The sequence below is a fragment of the Salvelinus alpinus genome, chromosome 4 (assembly GCF_045679555.1).
Source record: "Salvelinus alpinus chromosome 4, SLU_Salpinus.1, whole genome shotgun sequence".
NCBI lineage: Eukaryota > Metazoa > Chordata > Actinopteri > Salmoniformes > Salmonidae > Salvelinus > Salvelinus alpinus.
The window spans coordinates 85,107,769-85,120,535 of record NC_092089.1 but is presented as its reverse complement, the minus strand read 5'-3'; the positions used below and the strand labels follow the sequence as shown (position 1 = coordinate 85,120,535).

At 42.7% G+C, this 12,767-nt stretch overlaps 1 protein-coding gene across 1 annotated transcript; it reads left to right on the top strand.

The window, feature by feature from the left end:
- Nucleotides 1-1,743: 1,743 nt before the first annotated feature.
- On the top strand, nt 1,744-11,724 carry LOC139574634 (CDGSH iron-sulfur domain-containing protein 1). The gene is made up of 3 exons (XM_071399383.1): nt 1,744-1,902; nt 10,736-10,932; nt 11,207-11,724. The coding sequence occupies exons 1-3, from the start codon at nt 1,854-1,856 to the stop codon at nt 11,294-11,296; spliced, it is 336 nt and encodes a 111-aa protein (XP_071255484.1). The 5' UTR covers nt 1,744-1,853; the 3' UTR covers nt 11,297-11,724.
- Nucleotides 11,725-12,767: the final 1,043 nt, after the last annotated feature.

The following is a 12,767-nucleotide window of genomic DNA, read 5'->3' as shown; positions in this document are numbered from 1 at the left end:
GTCAGCACTGATGGAGGGATTGTGCGTTCTTGGTTTAACTCGGGCAGTTGTTTTGCCATCCTGTACCTGTCCCGCAGGTGTGATGTTCGGATGTACCGATCCTGTGCAGGTGTTGTTACACGTGGTCTGCCACTGCGAGGACGATCTGCTCGCCGTCCTGTCTCCCTGTAGCACTGTCTTAGGCGTCTCACAGAACAGACATTGCAATTTATTGCCCTGGCCACATCTGCAGTCCTCATGCCTCCTTGCATCATGCCTAAGGCACGTCCACGCAGATGAGCATGGACCCTGGGCATCTTTCTTTTGGTGTTTTTCAGAGTCAGTAGGACACTAGAGGCCTTTCTAAGTTTTCATAACTGTACCCTGAATTGCCTACCGTCTGTAAGCTGTTAGTGTTTTAATGACCGTTCCACAGGTGCATATTCATTCATTGTTTATGGTTCATTGAACAAGCATGGGAAACAGTGTTTAAACCCTTCACAATGAAGATCTGTGAAGTTATTTGGATTTTTACGAATTATCTTTGAAAGACAGGGTCCTGAAAAAGGGATGTTTCTTTTTTTGCTGAGTTTACATATGTAGCACAGGCAAAAGCATTTTTTCTGCTTTGCCAACAAGGTAGTTGTGTAATTAAGAACAGTATCTTGCAGGATTCAATAGCTGGAATTGTAAGAGTTGTTTCCCTGTCACTTTCTCTGCGGTTGTCATTCTATTGGAATCCGGAAAGAACAAAACCCTGTCCTCAAACAAAGTTATGGGCAAAGACACAAAACATCCACATCAAATTAAATATTTTTCTTGATCAAATAACATGGGAAGAACTTTTTGTGCAGTATTAATTTACCATCCTTTCAAACCACAACGTCAATGTACATTAATGTATTGTCCATAGGCTGGTCATACCTTTTACCTGTTGACTTTCCATCACCATGAAGAATAACAATGCACAATACAGTAATTGAGTTCTTTGCGACATCAAATGGTTAGTGATGTGGCTCAGTTGGTAGAGCATGGTGTTTGCAATGCGTGGGTTGTGGTTTCAATTCTCACGGGGGACCAGTATGAAAAATTATGCACTCATTACTGTAAGTTGCTCTGGATAAGAGCATACACAGTACAAAAATGTAAAAGGAATGAATAGACCATTTCAGTTTTCACATCGAAATAAGTTGCATTTGCAAAGTATTTCAAGAAACTGGAAAGCATATCAAGCAAGTATTTTTATATTCCACGAGTATTATCAAAATTACTGTTTTGTGCAGATAATTGTCAGGCTCCAGTTACAAACGCTGGTAAACACTCAAATATATTTAGTAAATTTAAAAAATCACAAAAGTAGGCCTTTACTAATGCTGCATTAGGGGACCGATATATACAGCGCGAGCAAAACATTTTTTTCTGCATACAGATATATTTGACTAAAACAATTTAATTTGTATAAAATCACATGTCTCTTATGCACGGGAATACTGTGGAACAGATTTACAAAATTAAAATCACAATTAGCTTATTTGCTCGTCTTTAACCATTTTTTGTTTCCAACAATGACGATGATTAAATATGTTTATTTGCTCAGAAAAGTTGAGGCCAAAATAAATGGGCCGCGGGCGGTCAGTTGGCGAACCCTGACCTACAGTTAGCTTGTAACCATTTTGATAATGGGATTGATTGGCCGGTCCTATTGGTCATCACACCAGTGACGTCGTTCAGTCTGGGCTGGTACAGTCGGTCAGAAAGGACAGGGTTCAGATTTATTCTGATTGACCTTGGTGCGCAAGACCCAAACATAACACCGACCAACCGACAGGCTGGCAACCCAAGGTTTACCGTTACCTCCAATTCCCTCGTTGCCAATGTCATCCCCAGTGGTAATCGAGAGTCATGGATTCCAGATATCGAAAGGTAAAGCAATTGCTTTTATAGTTCTCTAAGTTAACGGCTGCCTAAGTGAACTTTATGAATAGACCCTGTGAATAGTCTGTCTATTAATAATGAACAGTTGATCTATTCAAAACACTCGCCATATTTAGGCACAGCTCCAGTCCCTGTAAACACAAATTATGTAGCCTAAATATAAGGACATTACATTTACATTTAAGTCATTTAGCAGACGCTCTTATCCAGAGCGACTTACAAATTGGACATTTACCTTGTTTACTACAATCATTAGCCCACTGCACCCAATGATACTTGAAAGCAACCATTTGAGAGAAGCCATAAATATAGTCAGTTGCGTATCAGGTTGTTAATCAGGACAGTGGACATTTACCAATCAATTTAACCAGGTTAGGACAACCTTACCACCAGTCAGCCCAGTGCACCTCGCTAGTCTGTGTCAGGTGGTTTGTGTGTGGCCATTACTTCTGCAGCTAAGCCGCTGTAGCCTGTGCTCAACAGTTCTTGCTCTCCAAATCCTTGACAAACTCGATTGTTTTCATAAACCTACTTATGAAAATAAATGTGGCTCTATGCTATCTGCCATTTTGTTGACCATAGTACAGTTGTAGATTCCAACCAGTAAATCGCCTTTCTCCGTTTACGTGCGTGCGCAGAGCTCCAGAACGCATGTTGGCCCAGCAGTGCCGCGATATCAGATTTCATAGCGGGTTATGTGGGGCTAAGGGCCAGGCAATATATTGGGGCAGTTGTGGTAGTCGGTCGTGCTAGAGAAGTATTGTTATGTTTAAAACCAATGTCTAAGATGTCCATTCTAATCGCCATGGCAATGTAGACCTACCATAGTAGGCTAATCTTTTCACATTTTAAAATAAGAAGAGGCGTGTAGTCTAGCCACATTTCTTGTGTTGTGATACACTAATAGCCTACGTGCGCATATATTCATGGATTAAAAAACGGAACGGAACTTGAGTAATAGTGTTGTGTATAGACCTTTATTACAAGGTTAAAGAGGAAAACCTGGTCTTCTGTAAGGTGAAAATTCTTTCTGCATACCTTAAAACTTTAATTAAACGCAGTCTCAAATACCTGCCTGTCCCTTTTAATAGCCGGGCAAGGGCACACATTAATTTCAGCAAACAGTGGCGCAAATGCACACATTGATTTCAGCAAATAAACACGTTTCAAATAAATGTGGGGTCTAAAGAAATTATTTACGAGGTTACCATGAATTACCATGAATTGTTGAAGAGGTTTAATGTTTGATTTGTTACATTAAATAATAGTTTTTTAAATTATGGCAATCATCCGTTTTTATCGCCAGTAAGGCCTGTAAGAAACTGCTAGGCATTGGCTGCTAAACCAAGGGACAAGGGTTCCACTGCTCGATTTTTGACCCCCATCACTCACAGCATAAGATATAAACATTTTACACTGAACAAAAATATAAACAGAAGATGTAAAGTGTTCTTCTGAAATAAAAATCTCCCCCAAAATGTCATATGCACAAAAAGCTTATTTCTCTCAAATGTTGTGCTCAAATGTGTTTATATCCCTGTTAGTGAGTATTTTCACTTTGTGGCATATCAAGAAGCTGATTAAACAGCATGATCATAACACAGGTGCACCTTGTGCAGGGACAATTAAAGGCCACTCTAAAATGTGGATACAACACAATGGCACAGATGTCTCAAGTTTTAAGGGAGCGTGCAATTGGCATGCTGACTGCAGGAATGTCCACCAGAGCTGTTGCCAGAGAATTGAATGTTAATTTCTCTACCATAACCCGCCTCCAACGTCATTTTAGAGAATTTGCCAGTACACCCAACCGGCCTCACAACTACAGACCACGTGTATGGTTAGTAAAACCAAATGCATGCTTTTCAACCGTTCGCTGCCCGCACCCGCCCGCCCGACTAGCATCACCACCCTGGACGGTTCCGACCTAGAATATGTGGACAACTATAAATACCTAGGTGTCTGGCTAGACTGTTAACTCTCCTTCCAGACTCATATTAAACATCTCCAATCCAAAATCAAATCTAGAATCGGCTTTCTATTTCGCAACAAAGCCTCCTTCACTCACGCCGCCAAACTTACCCTCGTAAAACTGACTATCCTACCGATCCTCGACTTCGGCGATGTCATCTACAAAATAGCTTCCAACACTCTACTCAGCAAACTGGATGCAGTCTATCACAGTGCCATCCGTTTTGTTACCAAATCACCTTATACCACCCACCACTGCGACCTGTATACTCTAGTCGGCTGACCCTCGCTACATATTCGTCGCCAGACCCACTGGCTCCAGGTCATCTATAAGTCTTTGCTAGGTAAAGCTCCGCTTTATCTCAGTTCACTGGTCACGATAACAACACCCACCCGTAGCACACGTTCCAGCAGGTATATCTCACTGATCATCCCCAAAGCCAACACCTCATTTGGCCGCCTTTCCTTACAGTTCTCTGCTGCCTGTGACTGGAACTAATTGCAAAAATCGCTGAAGTTGGAGACTTTTATTTCCCTCACCAACTTTAAACATCAACTATCTGAGCAGCTAACCGATCGCTGCAGCTGTACATAGTCCATCTGTAAATAGCCCACCCAATCTACCTACCTCATCCCCATACTGTTTTTATTTTATTTACTTTTCTGCTCTTTTGCACACCAGTATCTCTACTTGCACATCATCATCTGCTCATTTATCACTCCAGTGTTAATCTGCTAAATTGTAATTATTTGCTCCTATGGCCTATTTATTGCCTACCTCCTCATGCATTTTGCACACACTGTATATAGACTTTATTTTTTCTACTATGTCATTGACTTGTTTATTGTGTTATTGGCTTGTTTATTGTTTACTCCATGTGTAACTCTGTGTTGTTGTCTGTGTCACACTGCTTTGCTTTATCTTGGCCAGGTCGCAGTTGCAAATGAGAACTTGTTCTCAACTAGCCTACCTGGTTAAATAAAGGTGAAATAAATAAAAGTGTGGGTAAGCAGTTTGCTGATGTCAACGTTGTGAACAGGGTGGCCCATGGTGGTGGTGGGGTTATGGTATGGGCAGGCATAAGCTACGGACAACAAATACAATTGCATTTTATTTACAGCAATTTGAATGCACAGAGATACCGAGACGAGATCCTGAGGCCCATTGCTGTGCCCATCATCTGCCATGTTGACCCACCTCATGTTTCAGCATGATAATTACCTTGAAAGCAACAGGCGAAAATCTTTGACACAGTCTAAAGTTCTTATTTTACCTCAGTGCTGGTAACAGCTGAGAACTGCTAGCTAACTGGCAGGCACAAAAACAGTCAACAACATCGGGAGTACAGACCCCCAGAAATGGACTGATCGCCCTCTAGTGGCGAAAGTCAGAACTGCCAAAAACGCACAGTCAAAGAGGAGAATAATTATTCTGTCAGTTACCACGTTTCCATCGACAGTTTTTATGTGAGTAAAGCCATACCATATTAAAAAAATGACAGCTCTGATGGAAACAGGAAGTTTCGGTACACTTTCATAAATGCCGACAGATCATTTGTTCATTCGACATGGTGGGATCTTTTTGTGTCTTTAAAATGAATTTTGCAAGCAATGACGATGGAAACACCTTTATATCGAAGTAAACTTGAAGTCAGGCGATGACATGATGTGTGGTCCTCCCACTACGACTCGAGAAACCATGCAGTTTAAATTACACTTCAGATGCAATAAGTTATGATGAACTTCACAGGGTGGTGAAAGTGCACAGTGATGAGCTTGATGATGCTCCTTTCCAATGCATTTCCAGGGTCTTATTCTGGTGACATGATGATCAATGCTTGACTGCCATTTTGACAAATAAAAACATTCTCACTCTTGTCTATAATCTCATCATGTAGTCTAGCCTACCAGCACTGTATCTGTCAGCTGTTGGCTAGAGCGCACGTGCCAAGACTAGAGTAGAGACATTTGCTATTTAACGCAACAGTTTGACAAACTATCCATAGAGTTGAAAATGCGATGGAAACATTAGATTTTTATTCAGTACATGAAAACTTAATAGAACCTTTCTCTAATAAGTGCCTGTTGTGTTCAGTAATTTCAGCAAATAAAAGCCTGGGCTATTAATTGAAGTTTCACAGTAAATATGCATTTTCTGACTTTTGGTCTGTACATTGTAAAACATTTCCTGTAAAATGCACAGTAATTTACTGGCAGCAATTGGCCCGTACAGCTACTGTAATCCATTTCACAGTAGTACATTTTTTGGTACCAATATTTTTACTGTAATCTGATTTACAAGTAAAACGTTTCTTTAACCGTTACTGAAACTGTTGTAGTTAATCATGTTCACGGTAACTTGATGGCAGAGCAAGGAAACACTGTAAAAGTTTACTTTTAACTGCAAGAAAATTTTATATATATATTACAAGGGATTATAGCAAGCAGGTTTGCTGTAGGTATTTGCATATAACAGCATATTCATGAACATCATTACATCACTTGCACTTCTAGAGGCCTAACCAAAGGCTTCCAAACTGGCTGTGATTACAGGGCAACACAGATCAAATGGACATGGGTAAATATTAAAACATTAAAAGGTTAAAGACATGACACCACTCTGATTTGATCCCTATATACATTTAATTGTTAGGGAACTACCACCACATATCACTTAAATTGGTACAGTACTCTCACTAATGGGTGCAACAAATATAGCCACTTAAGGCACTTAAGGCACACATTAATATACACTATATATATATGTACACATTAGTGGACTCGGCTATTTCAGCCACACCCATTGCTGACAGGTGTATAAAATCGAGCACACAGCCGTGCAATCTCCATAGACAAACATTGGCAGAAGAATGGCCTTACGGAAGAGCTCAGTGACTTTTAAAGTGGCACCATTACAGGATGCCACCTTTCCAAAAAGTCAGTTCATCAAATTTCTGCCCTGCTAGAGCTGCCCCGGTGAACTGAAAGTGCTGTTATTGTGAAGTGGAAACATCTAGGAGCAACAACGGCTCAGCTGCGAAGTGGTAGGCCATACAAGCTCACAAAACGGGACCGCCGAGTACGTCTTTCCTCGGTTACAACACTCAATACCGAGTTCCAAACTGCCTCTGGAAGTAACGTCAGCACAATAACTGTTTGTCAGGAGCTTCATGAAATGGGTTTCCATGGCCGAGCAGCCACACACAAACCTAAGTTCACCATGCGCAATACCAAGCGTCGGCTGGGAGTGGTGTTAAGCTCGCCGCCTGGACCAGTGGAAACGGGTTCTCTGGAGTGATGAATTACACTTTACCATCTGGCAGTCCGACGGACGAATCCGGGTTTGGCAGTTGCCAGGAGAACGCTACCTGCCTGAATGCATAGTGCCAAATATAGCATTTGGTGGGAATAATGGTCTGGGACTGTTTTTCATCCTTCGGGCTAAGCCCCTTAGTTCCAGTGAAGGGAAATCTTAACGCTACAGCATACATTGACATTCTAGATGATTCTGTGCTTCCAACTTTGTGGCAACAGTTTGGGGAAGGCCCTTTCCCATTTCAGCATGACAATGCCACCGTGCACAAAGCGAGGTCCATACAGAAATGGTTTATCGAGATCGGTGTGGAAGAACTTGACTGGCCTGCACAGAGCCCTGACCTCAACCCCATCGAACACCTTTGGGATGAATGGGAACACTGACTGCGAGCCAGGCCTAATCGCCCAACATCAGTGCCCGACCTCACTAAAGCTCTTGTGTCAGAATGGAAGCAAATCAAATGGCTACCCAGACTATTTGCATTGCCACTTCTTTGCTGCTGCTACTCTCTGTTATTATCTATGCATAGTCACTTTAATAACTCTACCTACATGTACATATTACCTCAATTACCTCGACACCGGTGCCCCCGCACATTGACTCTGTACCGGTACCCCCTGTATATAGCCCCGCTATTATTATTTACTGCTGCTCTTTCATTATTTGTTATTCTTATCTCTTACTTTTTGGGAGGTATTTTCTTAAAACTGCATTGTTGGTTAAGGGCTTGTAAGTAAGGATTTCACTGTAAGGTCTACACCTGTTGTATTCGGCGCATGTGACAAATACAATTTGATTTGATTTGAAATCCCTGCAGCAATGTTCCAACATCTAATGGAAAGCCTTCCCAGAAGAGTGGAGGCTGTTATAGCAGCAAAGGGGGGACCAACTCCATATTAATGCCCATGATTTTGGAATGAGATGTTCTTTCGAGCAGGTGTCGACATACAATATCCGTAAAAAGTTTGGACACACATACTCATTCAAGGGTTTTTATTTTTTTACTATTTTCTACATTGTAGAATAACAGTGAAGACATCAAAACTATGAAATAACACATATGGAATCATGTAGTAACCAAAAAAGTTTGATTAGTTTAGTTTGTTCCGCAGTCTTACAGCTTGGGGGTAGAAACTGTTAAGGAGCATTTTGGTCCTTGACTTGGAGCTCCGGTACCGCTTGTCGTGCGGTAGCAGAGAGAACAGTCTATGACTTGGGTGACGGGAGTCTTTGACTATTTTTTTAGCCTTCCTCTGTGACACAGCCTACTATATAGTTCCTGGATGTCAGGAAGCTTGGCCCCATGATAGTTTGTTGGTGATGTGGACAGCAAAGAACTTGAAACTCTCGACCTGCTCCACTTTAGTCCCGTCGATGTTAAGGGAGGCCTGTTCGGCCCTCCTTTTCCTATAGTCCATGATCAGCTCCTTTGTCTTGCTCACATTGAGAGAGAGGTTGTTGACCTGGCACCACACTGCCAGGTTTCTGACCTCCCTATAAGCTGTCTCATCGTTGTCGGTGATCAGGCCAACCACCGTTGTGTCGTCAGCAAACTTAATGATGGTGTTGGAGTCGTGCTTGGCCACACAGTCGTGGGTGAACAGGGAGTACAGGATGGTACTAAGCACGCACTCCTGAAGGGCCGCAGTTTTGAGGATCTGTGTGGCAAATATGTTGCTGCCTACCCTTACCACCTGGGGGCGGCCCGTCAGGAAGTCCAGGATCCAGTTTCAGTGGGAGGTGTTTAGTCCCAGGGTCCTTAGCTTAGTGAGGAACTTTGTAGGGAATATGGTTTTCAAAGCACTTCATGGCTACCGATGTGAGTGCTACGGGGCGGTAATAATTTAGGCAGGTTACCTTCGCCATCTTGGGCACAGGGACTATGGTGGTCTGTTTGAAACATCTAGGTATTACAGACTTGGACAGGGAGAGGTTGAAAATATCAGTGAAGACACTTGCCAGTTGGTCCGCGCATGCTTTGAGTACACGTCCTGGTAATCCATCTGACCCTGCGGCTTTGTGAATGTTGACCTGTTTAAAAAGGTCTTGCTCACATCGGCTGCAGAGAGCGTGATCACACAGTCGTCCGGAACAGCTGGTGCTCTCATGCATGCTTCAGTGTTTCTTGCCTCAAAGCGAGCTTAAAAGGCATTTAGCTTGTCTGGTTGGCTCGTGTCACTGGGAAGCTCGCGGCTGGTGTTCCCTTTGTAGTCCATAATAGTTTTCAAGCCCTGCCACATCTGACGAGCGTCAGAGCCGGTGTAGTATGATTCAATCTAGTCCTGTATTGACGTTTTGCCTGTTTGATGGTTCGTCTGAGTGCATAGCGGGATTTCTTCTAAGCTTCCGGATTAGTGTCCCACTCCTTGAAAGTGGAAGCCCTAGCCATTAGCTCGGTGCGGATGTTGCCTGTATTCCATGGCTTCTTGTTGGGAAATGTACGTACAGTTACTGTGGGGATGACATCGTTGATGCACTTATTGATGAAGCCGGTGATTGAGGTGGTATACTCCTCAATGCCATTGATGAATCCCAGAACATATTCCAGTCTGTGCTAACAATACAGTCCTGTAGCGTAGCATCCGTATCATCTGACCACTTCTGTATTGAGCGAGTCACTGGTACATCCTGCTTTAGTTTTTGCTTGTAAGCAGGAATCAGGAGAATAGAATTATGGTCAGATTTGCTAAATGGCCAGTATGTTACTGTATATTTTCAGAACAAGGTGTAACGGCTTTCTTCCTGGGATGAAGGAGAGAACCAAAACGCAGCGCGGCTAGTGTTCAACATGATTTAATAAAGAATAATAACTTGAACACTACAAGCTACAAAACAATAAATGTGAAAACCGAAAACAGTCCTATCTGGTGCAGAACACAAAGACAGAAAACAATCACCCACAAACCAACAGTGCAAACAGGCTACCTTAATATGGTTCCCAATCAGAGACAATGACAAACACCTGCCTCTGATTGAGAACCATATTAGGCCAAACAACAAACCCAACATAGAAACCCAAAACATAGAATGCCCACCCAGCTCACATCCTGACCAACTAAACAAAGACTAAACAAAGGAAATAAGGTCAGGAACGTGACACAAGGTTTGTAGAATTCCTAAAATACAGGATATTACTGTATTATGTGGGGGTACTGCATTCTCACTCACAGGTGCAACAAATATAGGCTCTTACAAGGCATGCCTTAAAATACGTTTCGGAGCCAGAGACTCTTTCCCCACTCACAAACATTTTCCCACAATGCACCATAATTAATACTGTAAAACACATTTATGGTATTTCACTGTGCATTCTACTGTGTTTTACTGTTGAAATTACAGAAAGGTCTTACAGTGTGCTGTAAAACAATGTATGGTATTTTACTGTGTATTCTATGGTAAACTACTACATTCAGTTAAACAGTGTCATACTGTTGATTAATACAGTAAGTTACTGATAAAATTACAAAAACTGCTGACAGTGTACATGTGCATTCTCTCTGTTTATGTATGCCTGTATGTGTTCTTGAATTTCAGACCAGCTGACTGTCCTAGTGCCAGTGGCTGTGGCGGCTGCTCTAGGTGGCTTCCTGGTGAGCCGGTACTTCACTGGGCGTAAGAAAAGCCAGGTCAACACCTGTGTGTGTAAGGACAGTGCCAAGGTGGTGCACAGCTTCGACATAGAAGACATTGGCAGCAAGGCCGTCTACTGCCGCTGCTGGAGGTCCAAGAAGGTGGGCACTTCTTCCTTTATTTGCCTTAAAACTTGGCTGTAGACTCCTATGGTCCCTGGTGCCATAGTTGGATGCCATAGCAGTCTATAGTTATGTCTCAGGGCAAATTATTCACTATCATTATCAACTATAATTTGCTACTTTGGCCGTTTTGCGAAGTATAGTTTGTTATGGGATTTTTAAGGAGATGGCTGGTGAGATTATACCTTATGTTATTTACTTCTTTGTGTAAATTTCCCCTTTGGGTATCGCCGATTTTTCAATCTCCCCACAGTTCCCCTACTGTGACGGTTCCCATACCAAGCACAACGAGATCACTGGGGACAACGTGGGTCCCCTCATCATCAAGAAGAAGGATGCTTAACCAACCTTCCTTTCCCCTCCTCGCCCCTCCTATCAAATCATCATTCAACACCAGTCAGTCACATGCCACATACACCAGAGTCAAACGATCACTTGCCATGTCCATCCAGAGGTCGTACAACCACGCAGAGCAGCACTCCTACTCAAACCGCCTTCATACAACCCACAGTCAAAACCCCAAAGGAATGTTACATGATATGATTTGTGTCTTAGAAGCTCATGTAATTAATGTTATTGAGCCATTGGTCTTAATGGTCTTAACTACGAGATGAATAATACATGACTGAGAGTGGGGAAGGTGCTACCCTTTATTTCTATATCCTCTGACACAAGAGGGCACTTTCATTTCCCCTCTAAGACTATTGTCTATTCCAGTGTTCAAAGTACAACCTTTAGGAATATATATTGTTAATGTCCAAAAGAGATACAGTGGGGAGAACAAGTATTTGATACACTGCCGATTTTGCAGGTTTTCCTACTTACAAAGCATGTAGAGGTCTGTAATGTTTATCATAGGTACACTTCAACTGTGAGAGACGGAATCTAAAACAAAAATCCAGAAAATCACATTGTATGATTTTTAAGTAATTAATTTGCATTTTATTGCATGACATAAGTATTTGATCACCTACCAACCAGTAAGAATTCCGGCTCTCACAGACCTGTTAGTTTTTCTTTAAGAAGCCCTCCTGTTCTCCACTCATTACCTGTATTAACTGCACCTGTTTGAACTCGTTACCTGTATAAAAGACACCTGTCCACACACTCAATCAAACAGACTCCAACCTCTCCACAATGGCCAAGACCAGAGAGCTGTGTAAGGACATCAGGGTTAAATTGTAGACCTGCACAAGGCTGGGATGGGCTACAGGACAATAGGCAAGCAGCTTGGGGAGAAGGCAACAACTGTTGGCGCAATTATTAGAAAATGGAAGAAGTTGAAGATGACGGTCAATCACCCTCGGTCTGGGGCTCCATGCAAGATCTCACCTCGTGGTGCATCAATGATCACGAGGAAGGTGAGGGATCAGCCCAGAACTACCCGGCAGGACCTGGTCAATGACCTGAAGAGAGCTGGGACCACAGTCTCAAAGAAAACCATTAGTAACACACTACGCCGTCACAGATTAAAATCCTGCAGCGCACGCAAGGTCCCCCTGCTCAAGCCAGCGCATGTCCAGGCCTGTCTGAAGTTTGCCAATGACCATCTGGATGATCCAGAGGAGGAATGGGAGAAGGTCATGTGGTCTGATGAGACAAAAATAGAGCCTTTTGGTCTAAAATCCACTCGCCGTGTTTGGAGGAAGAAGAAGGATGAGGACAACCAAGAACACCATCCCAACCGTGAAGCATGGAGGTGGAAACATCATTCTTTGGGGATGCTTTTCTGCAAAGGGGACAGGGCGACTTCACCGTATTGAGGGGAGGATGGATGGGGCCATGTATCGCGAGATCTTGGCCAACAACCTCCT